This window comes from Papio anubis, chromosome 4 (assembly GCF_008728515.1).
Source record: "Papio anubis isolate 15944 chromosome 4, Panubis1.0, whole genome shotgun sequence".
NCBI lineage: Eukaryota > Metazoa > Chordata > Mammalia > Primates > Cercopithecidae > Papio > Papio anubis.
The window spans coordinates 169,591,531-169,612,431 of NC_044979.1; the positions used below are offsets into that span (position 1 = coordinate 169,591,531).

Genomic DNA, 20,901 nt, shown 5'->3' on the forward strand with positions numbered 1-20,901 from the left:
TCCCAAAAAACATGTGTTGGAAACTTAATCCCCAATGCAACAGTGTTGTGAGGTAGGGCCTAATGAGAGGGTGATTCAATATGAGAATCAATAAAATATGACAATACTTTGGTTTTGATTCTGCCCTTGTGAATGGATTAATGCTATTATTGTGGGAGTGGGTTCCTTATAAAAGGATGAGTTTGGCCCCCTCTTGGCCTCTCTCTTGCCCTTCCACTTTTTGCCATGGGATAACATAGCAAGAAGGCCCTTGCCAGGTGTTATCTTCTTGATCTTGGACTTCCCAGTCTCCAGAACTGACAGAAATAAATTTCTATTCATTATAAATTACTCAGTCTGTGGTATTCTGTTATAGCAGCAAAAAAATGGAGGAAGACACACTCTTTTTGTGGTAAGGTTAGGAATAAGTTTTTAATCATCACTATAATCTTTTGGTTATTTAAAGAGATTGGACCATGGAAGAAAAGCTAACATAGTAGACAGCCTGGCATATTACACTTGCAATTTTAATTTGAAACATTTAAGAGGATATAATTAATTGAATTTGTGGATAGTCTTTGGAAGTTGTATTACTGGGGTACAATCTAACCGCAAAGTATAATGGCTGAAAGATGATAGAGGTTTATTTCATTTTTTGTTAACAGTCAGTAGTGAATGGTCCAGAGTTGGAGGCCAAGCAGCCTTGTGATTTAAGGTCTTCTAAGGAAATGGTTTCTTCTCTCCTTTGGTTCTCCCTTGGCCTAGGGTGTTATCTTCATAAGCATGGTTGATGGTGGCTCACTACTACATCAACAGGAAGTGGGAAAGAAGAAAGTTTATAGCAAGTGTCTTTAAGGAAATGCGCTCATTGTAGCACACATATCTGCTCATATTCCATTGGCCCAAACATAGTCACATGGTGACAGCCAGCTGCAAAGGAACCTGGGAAATGTAGTCTGTGGTTGTGTGGTCATGCATCCAGTTAAAGCTTAAGGATTTTCACTAAAAGGAAAACAGGGGAGAATTAACACTAGAAAACAGTTGATACTTACCCACCATGAAGCTGAAGGGAACCTCATTCCCTAGATTTATTAAATTTCAATAATTGCTTAAAGGCTTACAAAGATCTTTTCAGGTTTATGAGTTTGCCATGTCAGGTGTTTGAAGTGTTTTAGAGAATCAGATATATTTGAATTTCAAATGCACTAAAAACATCTTAGGAAGTTGAATAAAGAACAGAAATTTATTGTCTTATAGTTCTGGAGGCTTGGGAAGTCCAAGATCAAGATGCTGGAAGGTTCAGTTGTCTGGTGAGGGTTTGGTCTCTGCATTCAAGATGGTGCTTTTGAGTGCTGCAACCTCTGGAAGGAGGAATGCTGTGTCTTCACATGGTGGAAGGCAGAAGGGCAAGCAAGGTGTATTCACTCCATCAAGCCCTTTTAAAAGGGCACCTAATCCCATTCTAGATGGAGGAGCCCTCCTGGCCTAATCATCTCTTAAAGGCCCCACCTTTTATCACATTGGCAACCCATGAATTTTTCAAAGGACACATTCAAACCATAGCAGAACCTTTGGATGGGTTTCTATTACTTATGACTAAAAAAGCCCGAGGAAGACACGGTTTCTTCTTCAACCCCCTTATGTTTCCATGTGTCTCTGTGTCACAGAGCTCACAGCTACATTTCTAAAATTACGACAACTCTCAACACATGCATGAATGGAGGAGACACCCATGATACCCATTGGGTTGCCTGTTTAGCCTCCCCTTTGCTGCAAACTGTTTCTCCTTACCTATAACCTCCTAAATTTGTGGGGTTCACAGATAGCTATTAGCAGGCACAGTGATATGATTTGATCTACTCTTTAGACCTGGCTGATTGGCCCAAGGGTGGACCAATGAACCAGTTTAGGCTAATCAAGTGCCAATTGAAGGAGAGCCTCGGATTATCCCTTGGTAGTTAGAGGGATTATATGTAGACCAAGGACCTGGGAATGGCTATCATCTATTGCACAGATTGGAGAGCAGAGAAAAAGGGTCCTTTCAGACAGAGAAGAAAGCTGATGGACAGAGAAACAGAAACAAAATGTGGAGATCATCTTGGTTCTAGTCAGTTCCTGAGACTGTCAGCTGCATATTGCCTTGAGTCCTGGGAGACATCTGGTACACTTACAGTAATTCATCTAGAGTCAGTTTCTACTATTTGTAACCCAAAGAATTCTACCTAATATACCTGAAAATATATTAAACTCATTGTGTAAAGCAATCTTGTGAGTTTTGTTTTCAAAAGAGATAGCTACTTGGTTGTCTCAATTAGTGGAAAATTCCAGTGCAGATCTGACCTTTGGGTTTGAGAGTACAGGGACTGATCCAAGGCATGTGCCCTGGTAAGCCCACAAAATCAAATTTACCTAAAACTCAACTCTTTCAGTAACTCTAGCCTGATAATCACTGCAAAATACCCAACAATGACTGAGTGTTAGAAAGTTATGGGCAATTAACCATTTGTGACTTGCATAACATCTTATTATACTTAGAATAATTTACAGGGCGATATCCAAATTACATTATACGGTCTATGGCAGAGACTGCTAGTTTACTGTACTGTGCCACATAAAGCTACATTTCCCAGCCTTTCTTCGAGGGAAGGCAGGACCACAGGAAGGACTAAGTTCTGATCCCTGGAATACCAGTGTAAGTGATGGGTTCAACTTCTGGGCCACTTCTTTAAAGGGAATCACTGAAGTCTTTCTTCTATTTTGCCGTACTGCTCCTGAAATGTGAACATGGTGCTGGGAGCAGAACAGCCATAATGAACCATGAGATTTAAGCCATGTCTTATAGACAGCAAGCTGGAAAAAGCCTGGGTCCACAGTCCTGGTTACATTCAGATCTTTCTATGAGAGAAGTCTTGTTTAAGCACTGTTACTTTGACTTTTGTTTCAGTAGCTGAACCAGTACCCTGGCTATAATATAGTCTTTGCAAGGGAAAACAAAAAAGGAGTGACTTTTATTGAATCACAAAAGGTCTAAATGTGGGCAGTTGCGCACTCTTGGAAAAAGCCACCCAGGCTGCGGAAACAACTTAGCCCATGTGAGATGAGGAGTACCCAAAGGAACAAGGGAACATTTAGCCCAGAGAAGGGAGGGCTCAGGATAGACCATAAAACTGTCTTCAGACATAGGAGCTCATGTGGCAGAGGGAGTAGACTTGTGCCATACAGCCCCAGTGGTCTGAACTAATACCAATAGGTTATGCAGGGAACTGAAGTGCTATGACCCAAAGAGTTCTGTCAGGGTTCTTGCTATAAGGTACAGACTCTGTGTAAAGCAAAAATGAAATTTATTGAAATGATAGTTGGGAATCACAGAATGGACTAGAGACTAGGGGACTGGCCAGGAACCAACAACACTCTGAAGAGCTGGTAACCAGGAAGATTGGAAGCCACAGGGATGGAGCAGGAAGGGTCTGGCCAACATGTTGAGTCACTCTAACTGTTCCTCATGTCACTGTGTTGTCCACTCAGGATTCAAAAGCATGGGGGAAGAGTCTGATTGGCTGCAGTTGAATGTCTTCCCTTCCCTGACTAAATGTAGGATAGAAAAGGGGAAAATTTGGCTCTGTTGACCCTGGTATGAGAGTCAGGCACCACTTCCAAGAGGAACCAAGATGCTATGAAACAAATGTCCTGTGCTACCTGCAAAGATGCTTTTGAAGCCCATGAATCTGTGACCAGTGGCTCAGAATTGGGAAGGACTTGTCTATTCAAGATTTAGCTCCTTTCCACATCCCTCACATGTGCACACACTCTGCTGAATGATTCTGGTGATGAAAGGCTGACTATCTCCCAAGTTCTTCCTCATGTGAAGATGAAATCAAGGCTGGGAGTTTAGACACTGCCTGGCACTTAAGTCCCTCCCACTTTGGTCCCACTTTGTAGAGTTGAGTCCCGTGATTCTCTTACTGAAATCTTTCCTCCTGTCAAACTTATTCACTCCATGTCACCACCCTCTGACCCCACCAAAACATCTTGTGCACGTTCTCTTTCCTCTTATTTATAAAATGTTATCCATTCTTCACATTCCAGCTTAAATCCCACATCATACATGAAACATTCCTGAACCATCCCAGTTCAAAGTAATCCCCCTCTGGAAATTTTTGCCCTTAATCTTCATTAGACAGTTAATCACACTCTTTTTATATGTTTTCTATTTTTCAGAACAGATACTTCAATCTTGTTAAGACAATTTAACTGTAAACACATTTATATCTTCTCTTGCTACCTAGATTTCTTACACATCTTTGCATCTCCTGTAAACTATTTCTTATACTTCTTGCATCTCCTGTAGAACTTAATGGGACTTTTAGTTTGTTTTGGCTTAATTGGCTTGAATACCAGAAGAGGATGTGATCTTGATCCTTTTATCCAGGAATTTGGGGAAGGGGAAACAGGGAAAGATGAAGATAGATGTACATCAGACAAACCAAAATGACTTTCCTCTGAGCATAATGATGTGAATGACTTATATTTTTACAGTTTTGAGGTATAACTGATGTATAATAAACCATACATATTTAATGTATACAATTTGATACGTGTGTATATATATCCAAGAAACCATTGCCCTAATCAACATAATAAATATATCCATCATGCCCTCAGTTTCCTTATGCCACTTTATAATCTCTCTGCTTCACTCCGACCCCAAGCAGCCATTGATTCATTTTATGTCACTTTAAGTTTGCATTTTCTAGAATCGTATATAAATGGAACCATTTAGTATGTACTCTTTTCTGTCTGGCTTCGTTTGCTCAGCATAATTATTTTGAGATTCATCTGCATTGTTGAATATATCAACAGTTTACTCCTTATTGCTGAGCAGAATTTCATTGTATAGGTATATCACAATTTGTTTTTCCATTCACCTGTTGATGGTTATTTGAGTTGTTTCAGTTATTGATTATTACAAACAAAGCTGCTGTGCGCATTTGTGTACAAGTCTTTGTGTGGGCACATGCTTTCATTCATCTTAGGTAAATACCTAGGAGTACAATGGCTGGTCACATGGTAGGTCTGTGTATAACATTGTAAGACATTACTGAAATGATCACACAATGTACATTCCCATCAGCAGTGTGTGTTTCAGTTGCTCCATCTTCCCACCAGAACTTGGTCTTTGGAGTCTTTTTAATTTTAGCTATTCTAATAGGTATGCAGTGGTATTTCATTCCAGTTTTAATTTGCATTTTCTTAATAACTAATGATGTTGAAGATCTTTTCATGTGCTTATTGGCCATCTTCTTGGAGGAAATGTCTGTTCATTTAAAAATTTTTAAAAATGGGTTGTTTTCTGTTTTCTTTATCTGGGTCTTTGTTCAACCTTGGCTGATGATCACGAGGGCATCCTCCCATGTGGATCAACAGAACCACGTCCAGTCAGTCCCAGCAACAGGGGGTGGCGTGAGCCTCACAGAGGGCTGGACTTTGAGATGACACCTGCATGCTGACTGTCTTACCAGGAAGTGTTGCCTGGCGGCGTCATGACACTTAGGTGGGGACCCAACGCAGGTTTTGGGACAGACTTCCTCCTCTTGGTTAAAGCCCCCCAATGCAGGTTTTGGGACAGACCTCCTCCTCTTGGATAAAGCCCCGAATTAAGAGACTATTAGAGAAATAAGAGTTACTACCTCAGGTCCTCAGAAGATTATCATGTTGCTATGAAGACTGATGAAAATAAAACATCTGAGAAGAAATGCTAATGAATTGAAGTTTAACAGAAGCCTTACCTTAGGAGCTGAGGAAATACCAAAGGTGCATGTGGCCAGAACAAAGGTTAGTTGGTCAAGAATGTTTCTGGAGAAGAAACCCAAGAACGCAGTTGACACTGGCCGTTGAGCTGCCCCTCACATATCTCAGCAGTTGTCAAGCCCTGTGGATTCTGGACTCCACTGCTCCTCTCTGCGGCCACCACAACGCCCTTCTCTGCGTTCCAAAGCATGCACGCTTGCTCCCTTTGAAGCCATTTGGGTCTCATCTCCTGTCCTTTCACCTCCAGCCTTAAAACTCCTTCATGCTGAGCAGCCTGGCTCACCCAGCTCTCCCCGCCTGGCCCTGAGGACTGCTCCCCAGTTGATTTTGCGGGGTCCTCCCGAGAGGCCCTTTGTTTAGCACCTGGCTTGGGAGGCCCAACCCCTGGAGACCCCTGCAGAGACGGTTTCCTCCCAACACAGCAGCCTCTGGCACCTGGCCTTTGTTCCCTTTACTAAATCTAAAACGCTTCCACGTGTGCTCTTCTGATTTTGCACTCGTGGAGAAAGAACGAAAGGCTGTTTAATACCTCCAACTTTATTGACATTTAACATTAAGAACACTTGTGGGCCTGTTGGGGGACACACTACAATCTTGTTATTAGAAAAAACTAACTCTTCCAGCAAGTAGTGATGCAAGCAGTATTTTGTCTTTTTAAAGTCATAAGAGTTAAAAAAAAATAAAATAAGTAGTAAGGAGAATATCTCCCAAAAACATGCCATAAGCTTGTTTTTTTTTTTTTTTTTTTTTTTTTTTTGGGTAGGGTAGGGTGAGGTGGGGCTGGAAATAAGAGAACATGAGATTTAGGCAATCTTTCCTTTACCTTTTTTCATATAAGTAGAGCCCAAGTTGAACCGCACCCCCCTCAGCTGATGAAAGTTAGAAAAATAATCATGAAATTGGAGGATTAAAAGAAAGAAAATGTTTAAAGAGCCCTCCAAATGTCCGCCCTAAGAAGTTCTATACAGTATTCCATTGTGCAAGGAACACAAGCAATAGCATGCGCAAGCTGACAGAGTTAAGAGAGGTACGAATTAGCCTATGTAGCACCTGGGGGCTTACAGAGAAGAAAAAGAAGAATCAAAGCAAATGGGTATGGCCAAGAAGGTCTGAAAGAGTTGTTGAGGGTGAGTGTAGGGGGGATCAGGAAATACCAGCGGTTTCACTGATAAAACAGTTACAAACGAAATACATTTGAAATGTGACTTGCATTTGGGCTATCGGCTGAGGAACACAGATAACACGCAGGACAGCCAGACAAAGAAATGGGGTTTTACAGACCCAGGTTCTAGGAGTTAGTTAGGGAACAATCCCAGGACTTAGTGATGCAAAACTGGGGAGTTGGAGTACACTTTACCATGAATGGAGGCTCACTTTTATCTAGGAGAAGATGACAGGCTGATTAGAGTGATGACTGACAGCTCAGCAGATGATTTGGTGCTATCGTGGGATCATTGTCTCCATTAATTGGAAACAGGCACATTTCGCCACCTTCTGGGGGCCGTATTTAGAGACACAAGGTTTCCCAAGCAGAATGATGATTTGTGTTTATCTTATCTCTTCCCAATGACTGTTAGAACTCACCTTTTAGGGCCAGACGCAGTGGCTCATGCCTGTAATTCCAACACTTTGGGAGGCCGAGGCAGGTGGATCACTTGAGGTCAGGAGTTCAAGACCAGCCTGGCCAAAATGGCGAAACCCTGTCTCCATTAAAAATAGAAAAATTAGCCGGGCATGGTGGTGGGTGCCTGTAATCCCAGCTACTAGGGTGACTGTCTCAAAAAAAAAAAAAAAAGAAAGAAAGAAAAAGAACTCACCTTTCAGAATACAGGAGTTATCACACTCACAGTGGATTAATCCATTAGCAACAGTAAAACTGGCATCATAGCACGCAGTGCATGCCTAGGGAGGAGAATATGGTAAGCAAAAGTATTTTCTTCGAATTGTGCCACCCCAGGGCTCTATGGCTTGGGATAAATAATGGACCTTGTTTTCGTGTCAGCTTCCTTATCTACAGACAAGGAGATCACTCATTTATACACTTTCCACTGCCCCCCTGTACTGTTACAGTAAACCGGGATTCTGGCAGGAAAGATCAGTTTAAAGCTGTTCACAGCCAAACTCCAATGCACTTGGATCACGGGAACTCATGTTATGGGCAAGTCTTGCCTTAAATCCTTGCTGCTGAGACACCTTCTTGCTTGCAGAACAGCCATATTCAGGGACAGGAGGGGAAAAAGGAGCCAGACACAGGGACCAAGGAGGCAAAGGAAAACCCCAAGAGTATAGGATCATGGATAGCCAAGAAGAGACCCTCAGGACTGCAGAGAGGTCCCTGACAATGATGCCCGGGAAACTGCTACTTGGCGGGCAAATGGAAGGCCAGTGGTGACGGCTGGTATGAGGGAACACAGAGTGCAAAGGCTAGAAGATGCAGTGGGTCTGGGGCTGTGAAAAGAAGAAAATAATGACAGCTCGAGAGGGTAACAGGGTTATGATAAGGCTTTTTTTCCCCCCTAGCTAGAAGAGACCTATATATGCTTCACGGCGGAAGGAAGAAGTCTGTGCAAGGGGAGAATCTGGCCACTCACGGGAGGGCGTTATGTGGGTTCTAGAAGTGGGAGACTGCAGTCACCCAGGGGAGAGGACAGAGTAGGACTACAATAAAAGCTGGTTGATCGACAGATAGTTGCTCAGTTTGCACTGGCTAGTAAACATAATGCTGTATGGTATTGGAGTTAAGCGTGCAGGCTCTGACTTCTGCATAATTTGGGGCAAGTTGCTGAAGATGTTTATGAAGTCTCCTTTTCCCTACATGTAAAATGGGGGCAGTTATAATACATATCTTTGTGGTGAGAACTGAGAGTTAATACATACAAATAATTTAAAATAGGTTCTGGTTCATAGTTAATGCTCAAAATGTTAGACTCAGTAATAAAAATAATGGCCATCTTTGAGGATTAACGATTAGAAAGCTCAAGGTCAAGTCTCATTATACAGCAATATAAAATAAGGAGGTAAAGGTGATTAAACTGACCCAGGGTGTATCTTGAGGTTCCTTTTTCACAAATAGGGCTGGATTTCAACTTCTTTTCCTATTCTTCTTTCCTATTCCCCCTCAAAAAAACTTACTTGAAAATTAATCAAACTTTCGGTTAATCAAATCTTAAACACATACCATAATAAATGCTTTGGAGAATCTAAGAGTTAGAGTCATTTTTAAATTAATACATCAAATGCTGCAGTAATATGTTATACTTTTACTACACTGACTATACATAGTATAAAGTTAAAAATTGTTTTGGTGAATTTAAGTTTGTAGTTATAGTAGGAAGACACTAAATTTGCAACAGCATTGCTTGTGATTAAAAAAAAATTTTTTTTTAAATGAAGCCACGAGCATTCTGCTTCTGTGCTTTTAATTAATTTATTTATTTGAGACTTAGTTTTGCTCTTGTTACCCAGGCTGCAGTGCAATGGCACGATCGTGGCTCACTGCAACCTCTGCCTCCCGGGTTCAAGCAATTCTCCTGCCTCAGCCTCCCTAGTAGCTGGGATTACAGGCACGTGCCATCACGCCAGGATAATTTTGTATTTTTAGTAGAGACGGGGTTTCTCCATGTTGGTCAGGTTGGTCTCCAACTCCCGACTTCAGGTGATCCGCCCGCCTCTGCCTCCTACAGTGCTGGGATTATAGGCGTGAGCCACCGTGCCCGGCAGCTTCTGTGCTTTTCAAAAAAAGGTTGAAGGGGGAAAATCACAGTAGCTGCCCTCTCTCTACCTTTAAGAAATGGAATGAGTCTGTGGGTGGCTACCAGATTGGGAGGACTTGGGGATGCTGACTCTGTGGTGAGGTATTATGCAGTCAGGTTAATTTCCTTATACCACTTGTCAAGTTAGAAGGAGGGGTAGAGAAGATGCCAGGTCTTCACTCATCCCTGGGCATTAGGGGAAAACTAGGAAGTTTCCAAGAGGAAATGCTCTGAGTTGAAGTCAGCTCATTGCGCTGCCTCAGTGTTTGACTTGGCATATTACTACAGGGTCTGTATTTTCTCATTACTAAATTGGGGGATGTAACTGACAACAGGGGGGACAGTGGAAGTGGAACCATTCTAGAAAATCTGTGACTTTTTTTTTTTTTAATGGAGTCTCGCTCTGTCGCCCAGGCTGGAGTGCAGTGGTGTGATTTCCGCTCACTGAAACCTCCGCCTCCTGGGTTCAAGCGATTCTTCTGCCTCAGCCTCCCGAGTAGCTGGGACTACAGGCACATGCCACCGCACCCAGTTGATTTTTGTATTTTTAGAAGAGACAGGGTTTCACTATGTTGCCCAGGCTGGAATCCACCCACCTCAGCCTCTCAAAGTACTAGGATTACAGGTGTGGGCCACTGCGCCCAGCCTGTAACTCACTTCTGAAGGTCCAGAAATTCCTTGTTTCCTGCTGTTATTTATAGTATGCTGCTTGTTTAAACCAAACGTGAAGTTAATTGACACTTAGCCAGGCAATTTCGATTACCTGTGTGGCTTCTCTTTGGAAGAACATGGGTTGTAGACAAGTCTAAGAACAGAAAATGTTAAAATCCAGTTATCTCAGAAAAACTTGGGTTCATCTCCTACCTCCTATATGCCACAAAAGACGCATGGGATGTGAAATGGTAACCTCTGGGTAAGGTGACAAAAGGTACTCTATTCTTGGCTTACGTGGACTACATGGTTAATCCACTGAATAACAACCGGAATTTTCATCTGTGTGGTAGGAGAACCAGAGGCAAGAAGGGTAGAGTGATGGCTAAAAGTACTTTGTTTCTATTACACTATGACCTTGGACTAGTTACAAAACTTTTTGTGCCTGTATTTCCTAATCCCTAAAATGGGGTTAACAGTGCTTGCCTCTTTTTAAAAAAATTACTCAATGATGCTTACTAAAGCATGGTAAGGAAGACTTTATTCAGGACCAACGCGATGGGTACAGGGATCAGGGAAACTCGGTCTTGCAGAGGGGAGAGAGAGAGAGTGGGCTCAACTCTGAATGCAGCATGGGCAAGTAGGAATTTATGGCCATGTAAAATCACTAAGAAGAACCATCGGGGTAAGAGGGATTCTGGCTAAACCGATCTAAAGGATTCTTGTAGAACTCAGGCCAGAGTGAAAAGACATGACTGGGGGATAAAGATGAGGAACCTGATCTGCTACGAGGGGATGGAGGTTCTGTGCTAGAATTGGATTTTACAAGAAGTGCACAGATGGGCCTAGCAGAAGATTCAGAAGCCTGACTAAAGTTTGGCCAAGCAAAGAATCTTTGTCACCTCAGGGCTGTTGTGAGAATTTTTGGAGACACATCCACCAGCCTTGGCATGGGACCTGATAAAGAATAAGTGTTCACTAAACTTTACCTATTAACATTAAAGCACTTTAAGCTGACAAACACTCCACTTACAGAGCTTTTAATGGGGCAAGCAAGGGGCAGTGGCCTCAGCTGCAGGGTACTCAATCTCTAAGAAAGGCCGCTGGATAAAACTGCATTTGCAGAGCCACTGGCTGGAGGGCGGAGAACCGTGTGTGTGTAAAGGGATGGGAAGTGCAGAAGGCACGGCCCCCGCCCACCGCAGATAGTTGCTAAAGGGTCTTCCAAGCACTCAGCCTAGCCTTTAAGTGAGAGCTGAGCAAACATTTAAAGAAATGAGATAGGGTTAAGGTGTTCGCCTGCCCTCGGCTACAACACGTGGGGACAGGTCAGGCGCACACCACAAACGCCCATATCGCGCCTGTGTGTACCAGGCACCGTCCTCGGAGGTTTACGTGCATCAACTCACTCAAAGCATCGGGTCCCCACTTTCAGCACAGGCAGCCGGCCCAAGGTCACGCAGCGCGAAGGGACTGAATCAGACCCGAGCCCGCGCGCCGCGGCCCACGGCCTGTGCCAGCGCGCCCCTCGCCGGGTAGGGGGCCTGGTCAGCCGTGCCAGACCTGAGGGTTGTGACTGGGGGCGCAAGCGTCACCCCTCTACCGACCCCGAGCAGGAATGTTCCAGAACCCCCGCGAGCAGCCGTTGGCCGCAGAGCCCCCGGCCCGGCCGCGACCCCGCCTTCCGCCGGGAAGGTCCCTAGTGCCGGGGAGTCGCGGGCGAGGGGCGCGCGCACGGACGAGACCGCACCGCAGCGCACGCGCACTGGCGGGCACTCACTCTCCCGCCGCCCGGGAGGAGAAGGAAGGCATAGAAAGTTCCAGCCGGTTCGAGAGCTAGGTAGCAGGCATGGCGGGAGGCGGGTAGGGGGAGGCAGGGTCGCGAGGGGGCGTGCGGCCGCCGCGAGCGGCTGTGGGCCGAGTCTGCAGCGCCGCCCCTAGCCGCGGCAGGCGGGCTGGGCTGGGGTCGGGGCGGGGGCGGCGCGGCGGGTGCGGGGCTGCGGAGGGGGCGTGGCGGCTGCCCGCGGGCGTAGAGGGGGCGGGGCGGCGGCTGGGCGCGCGGGCGGGGCGGGGCGCGCCGAGGGGGCGTGGCGCGGCGTCTGCGCAGCTGCCAGCGCCTTTAAGCCTGGGCTCGCGCGGCCGGAGCGTGCTTTCGCCGCCTGGGAGCCGTCCGGCCCGGCAGTCTTTAGGTCCCCCACTGTCTCCGTCGTCCCGCCCCTTCGCGTCCCGGGAACCAGCTCGCTTCTGAGCCGCACTCGCCGATCCTCCAGGCATGCCCCGCTACGAGCTGGCTTTAATCCTGAAAGCCATGCAGCGGGTAAGTGACCTTCCCTCAGAGCCGGTCTTCCCGCGCGGGCGCCCCCGCTGCCGCTAGGCCGCCGTCCCCCGCGCGCCCTGGCCGCGGGACCCCGGGCCTTCCTGCACTCCTCGGAGGAGGCCGGGGCGGCGGGCGGGCGGCGGGCGTCCGCGGGGAGGGGGCGCGCGTGGGCCGGTCGGGCTCGGCCGCGTGCGCGCGGGAGGCGGGGGTGTGCCTGCGCGTGTGCGCGGTCCGGGAGGGTGTGCCTCGCAAGCGGCCGGGCGGGGGCGGGGCGGCCCGAGCGGGCCCCGACCCCGATCCAGGCGCCGGCCCTCGGGAGTCCAGTGGAAGGTCCGCGGGAGGACACGCGCGAGCGCCCAGCCCGCCTCCGGCCCGTCCCCGCCAGTCGTGAAGCTGCCTCGTCGCCGGCCCCGCCGCCGCCTGCTGCGTCCCGCTCCGCCGCCTGCCGGCCTCCGCCGCCCGCCTCTACTCTAGCGCCCGCCGGCCACCGGGAACGTCCGCGCCCAATAAAGCGTTCCTCCAAAGCGTGTTTGTGCAGTTGTCTGTATCCCCGTCTCTTGCAGTCGCTCTCATGTTAAAAAAAATCTTTGACTTTTCTTTTTCTGACTTCAGCGAAAATCCCGCTCCCGGTGCCCTTAGCCCAGTTTCATTCATCCAAGTTGTGGCCTTTCTTGCGCCTCCAGAAGACGCTTTATTCCCCCTGCTTTTGATTGATCTTGAGGTAGATGATTTCACGTTTGGAGGGATGCTAAGCGAACCAGCAGCCCGTTCCCTTCAGGTGACGGCGTGGCCAAGGACAGGGGCCCGCGGCCCGGAGGCAGCTCACTTCGTCCTCTGTCCTGGGTCATGTACTCCTCAAGTCGTCGCCGAAATCCCCATTCTCCCGTGAATTCGGAATTCGGTAACGTAGTTTGGTGTATGGTTTTGTGTTTTTCCTCCACCAGGTGTAATAAACAAAAATCATTGTACCACGTCCGAACTTTGGAAGCACAGCTTCTTACAGCGCTAGAGGGGTGGACGGATTTTTACGTTTGAATCAGGCTCTGGGTCAATTGCGAGGAGTATTACCAAGTTTGATTGAACTTAAGCTCAATTGATAAACTAACAATCACGGAGCGTCGGGAGATTGTTAGGAAGTGTGCTTTGCATACTGTAAACTGGGAAAGGACTCGAGTGCCTCTCTATCAGGTCCAGACAGCCTGGTCAGGCATGCCATTGTGTCCCCCAGCTTGTTCTTCATGGATTTGGAAGAAGTTAAGATTGTATTGTTCAGCCTCTTGAATATCCCTCTTGGCCCTCCTCCTCCCTTACCGGGATATGTAACTCGGAAAGGATAGGAGCAGTGAAAACAAAATATTATTAAAAGGGAAGATTTTTAATTAGGTGGAAGTTGTTTAAGCCCTCCCTTTAACCTATGTGTTTTAGGAAGTGTAGAACCTGGGAAATTTGTTACTGAAATTCCGTTTGTTTACTTTCCTTGTTTTGGGGAGGTAGCAGGTGATACTGAAAGAGGCAACCTGTAGGCATAATATTTGCGCATTCTGTAACCCTTTGAAACCTTTGAAATGAAGACTTGCACTACCCTTTGTTTTTGCCATAGTTGCCAGTTATCTTGGTTAACATAGCTGCAAGTATAAGTTAAATGTATTTCTTTTATCATACTGTTTTATGTCCTGTAATAACATAGCCTTTGGATGTGGAGCACCCATTTTTTACTCTAGTTCAGATCAACCGAGTGTAATTTGGTTAAAATAATTAATAACCTTCCTCGTAAATCTTCCGCATGAGGGAAGGGGGCAAAAAAAAAAAAAAAAGAAAAACCCTAGAAAGTAGATAATAAAGGTGAACTGCCTCTTGGAGAAAGAGGCCCCATGGCAGTAGATAGAAGGCTGTAACAATGGTGACTTATGTACAATGGTGAAGTTATGTTGAGATCCTTGACCTAAATAAAGTAATATTAAACAACAGTTTCTCACTTATTTGTTCAAAAACCTATCTGTAGCTTGTAAATGTGTCACAAACAAAGACTTCCAGGTTTTAGACCAGTTTGCTTGCTTTCAGTGTAGGAAAATAGGATTCTAAAATAGGAGGACTATTTGGGGGGAAACGGATTTAAAAAGTTAACTCTAGGCTTATGAAATGAAAAATGTGACTGTGAGTTTGCACACCGGTAGCAGGCCCTGGAGAAAGCACAGTTTTAACCTGAGGCACTTTGGGCTTCTGTTGCAAGAACGGTATTACTGAAGCTCCTCAGTTCTAAGTTGCATTATCTTTCACGTTTTTAGATTCTTAAATGTACCTCTTTACCCCTTTAATATGATATATTTTCCTTTCCTCCTCCAAATCATTTATGCATCTTGGAATTGAGGAAAATGCTGTGTTAGGCAACTTTAACAGCGGATATGGAAGTTAAGAAACTATAGTTTTTCCAGCCTTTGGACTCCCAGAGCTGCTCTCCTGTTTCTTCTCTATGGTACTCAGCCTGGAGAGCATTCTTAGTCTGTTTGGAGAGTATTAACTCCTCCCTGTCCTCATTACTTTTTTTTGACCCTAGCTTGACTCCTTTAAATTGAGCTTACTAAATTTTAAAATTTAAAATACAGATCATGTGTTGGTTCTCACAGTATCTGCATTGTAGCAAAGTCAATTGTGGGAACCCCCATTGAAAGATTTCAGAGTGTATTATGTGGAATAAGTCCTATTGAACTATGAAATTGTACAATTAGTCACCCAGAAATTCCAATACTATGTTTTTCTCAGTTTGTAAGTGGGAGTTGATTATGAGCATCTACTTTTGTACTTCCAAGTTTGGGCATTTATGAATGATACTAGTCTTTCTAAGAAGAAATTTATTTGCAGGTACCATTTAGCTTGATTTTTTAAAAATGTGTGTACATAAAAAAAATTATTTCTGTTTTATCCCTACTTTAGCGTGAGAAGTAGGTAAAAGTGTGGTTAAATTCTGAAATATGACAGTAAAGTGATGGATGTTGTGAAACTAGGCCTTTAAAGGTGACAAGCAATTTGAAAAACTAGTTGTTTAAACCAGTCTTAGACCATATTTATGGAAGAGTCTCCAGAATAAAAAGATTTCAAAAGTCCTGTTACACCCATACCAGATACCTTCAAGAGAGTTTTATTAATTTCTGGAAAACACAGTATTCAAAGGCTGTAATGTGAAAGGACATAGCCACAAAGGAGAGACCAAGGCTGCAGTCCCAGATAGCCTCACTTCAGTGTGAGGAAGACCTTCTCTGACAATGGAAAAAGAAATGGATTGCCTGTGAGATGGTGAGGTCTAGATCCACCTCTACCCTGCCCTCCTGCAGTGAGAACTTTGAGGTAGATGAGGAGAAGGGATCATACATTTGGTGAGAGTTTTCTTGAGAGTGGGAAAATGGTTGAAGCCCTTTGGTTTTACGTGATAATTAGATTTTAAAGGTTGGTGTTTCAGTTAGGTAAAAGGCTGAAGTGCCAATACATGAATGGTAAAGCCACATACTGTGTAATGTAGAGGAGTTTAGGAGAAAATGAAACTTTGTAGACACTTTTTATGCCTTGGGTATACAGGAAGAAGAAATTTGAGGAAAGCTGTGCAATACATATGTATTCTTTAGTTATTTACTTTATGAACACCAATTACTTCTCATGCCCTTTGCCCTGAAGGTGTTCACGGTTGGCATATTTAGATTATGAAAGCCCTGGGATAATACTTTTCCTGAAATCTTCTCATTGGTGGTCAGGAATTTTTACGTGAAGAATTAAAGGTTAATGGCTTAATAACTAGTTCACTTGCTAAATGATTGCATGTACAAAAATATAATATTTTATATTAAGATAGCTCATTGAAATAGTACTTTGTAGGGTAGGGAGTTTTATGTAATCTGAATTTAAGTTCTGACTTGGTTTAATTTAAATATAGAAAAGTATAATAATCAGTTCCTAAAATGTAGAAAACAGTTGGTTTTCTGGTAGGGTGATGAAGAGTTTTTCTCTAAACTAGCAAGCCTTTTTTGATTAGAACACCTGGCAAAAGTTTTATATTTGTTGTAGAGAGGTTAGGATGTTCTGAAAGTAATGCCTATGAAGCACCTGTATTTTAGATACCTTTTGGAGATGGAGGGTGCTAATAAACTCATGTATTAGTCAGGTCAACCCTAGGTCCTTGTGGCTTGCTTAGCTTGCTTGGCAACCATTTGCCAACTAGGAAGTAGTGAAGTTTCTGCTGTGTGTTGGTGGGAGACATCAGTTCAACCCGAAACATCTAGTTGTCAAGTGGTCAAGTCTTTTTTTTCTTCCCATGGGCCCTCCCTAAACAGCTTAGCCTTGTATCTTTAATAATCTCTTTGTGTTTTATCTGCTTGAAACCAGGCAACTTAAAATAGTTACCCAGTAATGGAAGACTTGACCCTGTGAACAATGTTATACTTTGATTTGGTATTAAATTTTCTTGGGTTACAGCTTATTGCCGCAGCAAGCTATTGAAGAAGGAAGGAGTCCTGTTCCTGCCCCTGAGCTACAGCTAAGGTACAAGGAATGGCTTGGGGGTAAGGAGTCCTTCCGCACCAGATATGGTTTGTATGTATGAAGACTGCTTGTCAGAAGTTGACATTCTGCACTAATTTTTTTTCTTAATTCATGACTCATACATTCAATACTGATGTTTCTAGATTTTAAAAATCTAGGTTATATCTAGTATTGTATGCAGACTGTTATCGAATCTTCCAACCTTTTAGATTATAAAATCAGTTTCAAGAAAATTAAGAGTTCAAAAGCAATGACTGGGAAATTCTGAAGTAATATTTTTAATCTAGTGTCTTGCTGTGTTTGTACTACTGCATGTTTAACTCATCTAAAAGAAACCTGGAATACCAGAATGGGGTTTAACATCAAGGTGGAAGGAAGGGTAGAGAACAGATGATAAAATACTGTGTGATTACTCATGTTATAAAAAGCTGTTGCTATTTAATTATCAAACTTTTCCTGTTTCATGTTCTTAGCTTTGGTTAGAATTTCCAATATACTCATGAGTTTATCTGTTTTTAGTGGAAGGCAGTGTTTTTAAGACACGTGTTATCAACATATGTGGTTACCTCTTAGGGGAATCCTTATTTAAGGAATTAATCAAATTAATGAATGGTAAGTTATCAATTTGTCTAAAGGAAGAACTGCCCTTGGGTTTGGAAAGTGACAGTTAATTCAACCTCTTATCCTTTTTGTTGCTCTGAAATTAGAGCAGGGGTTGGCAGCCTGTGGCTTTCAGGCCAGATCTCATCTGTCACCTGTATTTTTATGGCTTGTGAAGTAGGAAAAGATTTTACACTTAAATAGGTGGGGAAAAAAACAGCAATACTTTATGACATTTGAATTTCATAAAACTTTCACTTTTCAGTGTCCATAAGTGAAGTTACATTGGAACATGACCCTGTCTTTTGTTTATATTTATTATCTGGTCCTTTACAGAAGAAATGTGGCAGCCCCTGATTTAGAGTGTATAGACACAATTTTCTAGGTGCAACATTTTTCTTGGCTTCTTATGGTGCTGTTTTCTGATGTTACTCCCGTGATTTCTCCCTTCCTCCTCCTCTTCTTTTTTTTTTTTCCAGACGGAGTCTTCCTCTGTTGCCAGGCTGGAGTGCAGTGGCGCGATCTTGGCTCACTGCAACCTCTACCTCCTGGGTTCAAGCGATTCTCGTGGCTCAGCCTCCTGAGTAGCTGGGATTTACAGGCACGTGCCACCAGACCCAGCTAATTTTTGTATTTTTTGTTTGCTTGTTTGTTTAAGTAGAGACAGGGTTTCACCATGTTGGCCAAAATGGTCTCAATCTGACCTCGTGATCCATCTGCTTTGGCCTCTCAAAGTGCTGGGATTACAGGCCCTGTTCTCTTTATGTACAATTCCTTTAACCTTCATGTGGATGATTTGCTGCCTTTTTTAACAAGCTGACAACTCTGGCATTTCCTTTTGTCTTCTGTGCTGGTTATGGCCTCCTGGGTATCCCCTTGGCACTGCAAACTCAGTGTGGTTAAAAACTTAAATGTATTGCCTATCCCCGAAGTTGCCTCTGTTATTGCTGATTTCTGTTTATCGCTTCTCTGTCTTCTGTCACCTGGGCCTGAACAAATCCAGTTCTTTCTTTTCCTGCAGTCTCAATCACATATAGTCTTCTCTGCCCTAGTTGAACTGCTCATGGTTGTTTCTTCCTTAGACTCTTGCAGTTTCTTAGCTGGTCTCCTGACATACTACTGAGGGGAGGATAGCTAATACCTGTAAATACACTTGTAGTGCAAATATATGTCCCTGAGATACTTTAAAACACCTAAATAGGTGCACTTTTAACAAGGAAATGGTAGAAAGCATTGTTAAGTGATGGCTTTCTGATTCCCACACTAATTGATTGTATCAACCTTGTTGCTGAATTACTGCATACTTCTCATTTTCAAATACATGCAGCATGAAGTCGCATCTGAGGCTGCCTCAGATATGACTCCCAACTTATTTTTTTAACCTCATCTTCCAGTTCTTTTTCCAAATTATTTTATATGCCCAGTAAACAAAGTTGTGCAGATTCTTATACCATTCCATTTTATTTTATTTGGTGCTGGCATCTTGCTGTTTTACTGTTTGGAACGCCCTCCCTTTCAACAATACCCCACCACTGCCATGAAAAATCAGTCTCATGTTCTTCCAAGTTCATTTTAACTCATTTGGTACGTTAAACAAATGTCAAGGGCCTGCACCATTAGGAGTATAGACTAATCTTTGCTTTGGTTGCATGAGTCTCATCACATGTCTCCTATCACATGGATCACTTTCTACTTTGTATTATAATTAATTGGTGAATGTGTTTTACCCCCTTTGCTAGATTACAAATTCTTGAGAGTTGAGTCTTTCATTTCTGTTCTGCTATGTTTTGCATATATGGTAGATACTCACTAAGCTGCCTTGAGGCTTTACTACTCTCATCTCTCTAAAATAGTTATTTGCTATGATACAGCGTGTTGACCTCAGGCTAATAGTTTGCTTACAAGTCAGTGCACTTTGCTCACGCTGGGTGAGTTGTATGTTTGCCAGAATTTGTGTTGATTTCCAAGACTATTTTATGACATAATCTTGTTTCTATAAAATAATTCAAATATCATGCGAGCTGATGAAATGAGTGCGAACCTTTGTTTCCTGAAAACCAAGTTGGATTCTTTGGGAAGACTTGATAAAAGGTGAGTCATTAAAATAATGGCTGTAGAATTAGATATGGCTGAATGACTCAAAGTTTGGGAGGAAAAATAATAGGAGGATTCTGTATGTGGAGTGTTTTACAAGGATCTTTTAAAACTTTCCACTTTAATGAAGCTGAAACTGGAAATTGTAGATAATGCCATTTATAGATGTCACTTAGATCAAGCAGAAGGAACTCAAATCATCAGGGAACTCCAAGTCATCAATTCCATTCTCCAAGTGCTTGTCATGACCCCCATATTGAGGTTGGCAAATGAATGTATGTTTGTGTGTTAAATAAAATACTTAATAAAATACTTAAGGTACGTATATATGGTTTTATGACTGGATATGGCTTTGGGTATGAAGGCTTCTGCTTTATAGAAAATAGCTGATTTTTTTGTTTTCTATTATAAATGAGTAGAAAAACCTTGTAAGATCTGAAATGAAGATACTGGATGTGTTACCATAGGATAAACAAAAGACTGGCATTGGGAGACTAGAAGGAGCTTTAGAGGCAGCTGAGACTGGGTTTTGGATTCTAGCACCTACTTCCTAAGGACTTTAAACTTTTGGATCCCCAGTTCCTTCTTCGTAAAATGGAAGTAATTCATTTGGGAGGGCATTTGAAGATAAAAGTGGTTATGTGACCTTGGAGGTAGTTAAGTGTAGTTCTGTCATTAAAGTAGCTTCAAGATCTTAGGCAAGTTGCTGTGAACTTCATTGCCTGGTTTTTCATTATTCCCAGTTTATTAATGAAACTCCAAAAGATAAAAGTTATTGTTATATCTAAGTTTATTTCATCAGAATTCCAAACTAGATCAAACCTGAAATACAGTTCTTGCTCAGTAAATGTTTGAATTAGTGGTATTGGTACTTACTACTCTGCTCCCATCTATTATTGCCATGAGGGGTATGGGACTGGTTTTGCCAGCTTTTTTTCTCTCTTCCTACTACCAGCCAGAAATCCAGATTTTATAGGAAATCTGTGTGTGTGGTTTTGTTTTGTTTTGTTTTGTTTTTAAGATGTTGCCAACTAATTGAAGAATACGTAGGTACCATGGATCAAATGTAATGTATCTGTGGGTTAGGTTGGCTCTCATTTTGTAATCTAGATATTCAGATAATTAGCTGTAGGTAGCCTGTAAACCTCTTAGCATCTATGTTGACAAAGCTCA

General features: G+C 43.4%; 2 protein-coding genes and 1 long non-coding RNA gene across 6 annotated transcripts in view; 2 read left to right on the forward strand and 1 right to left on the reverse strand.

The window, feature by feature from the left end:
* Positions 1 to 392: 392 nt before the first annotated feature.
* LOC103882619 lies at positions 393 to 11,835 on the reverse strand. 2 transcript variants are annotated; one of them, XR_644520.4, is made up of 4 exons: positions 11,600 to 11,833; positions 10,303 to 10,344; positions 7,605 to 7,689; positions 393 to 981 (listed from the first exon to the last, which is right to left on the reverse strand). It is a non-coding gene; the product is annotated as an uncharacterized LOC103882619 (long non-coding RNA). The 2 variants fall into 2 exon arrangements; XR_004183378.1 differs by having other exon boundaries at positions 10,197 to 11,835.
* Positions 11,836 to 11,969: 134 nt separating this feature from the next.
* SLC5A3 (solute carrier family 5 member 3) overlaps positions 11,970 to 20,901 on the forward strand; it is a 32,829-nt gene continuing 23,897 nt past the window's right edge. The window contains exon 1 of one of the 3 annotated variants that reach the window (XM_009202283.3): positions 11,970 to 12,030. The gene's annotated coding sequence lies outside the window, so the exon portion shown is untranslated. Of the gene's footprint in view, positions 12,031 to 12,398; positions 12,508 to 18,291; positions 19,726 to 20,901 lie in introns of those variants that run through there. The other 2 variants (XM_009202277.4, XM_009202282.4) reach the window with 2 other exon arrangements.
* MRPS6 (mitochondrial ribosomal protein S6) overlaps positions 12,289 to 20,901 on the forward strand; it is a 67,843-nt gene continuing 59,230 nt past the window's right edge. The window contains exon 1 of the mRNA XM_009202297.1: positions 12,289 to 12,507. Coding sequence (XP_009200561.1) covers positions 12,463 to 12,507 — 45 coding nt within the window. The 5' untranslated portion in view covers positions 12,289 to 12,462. The remainder of the gene's footprint in view (positions 12,508 to 20,901) is intronic.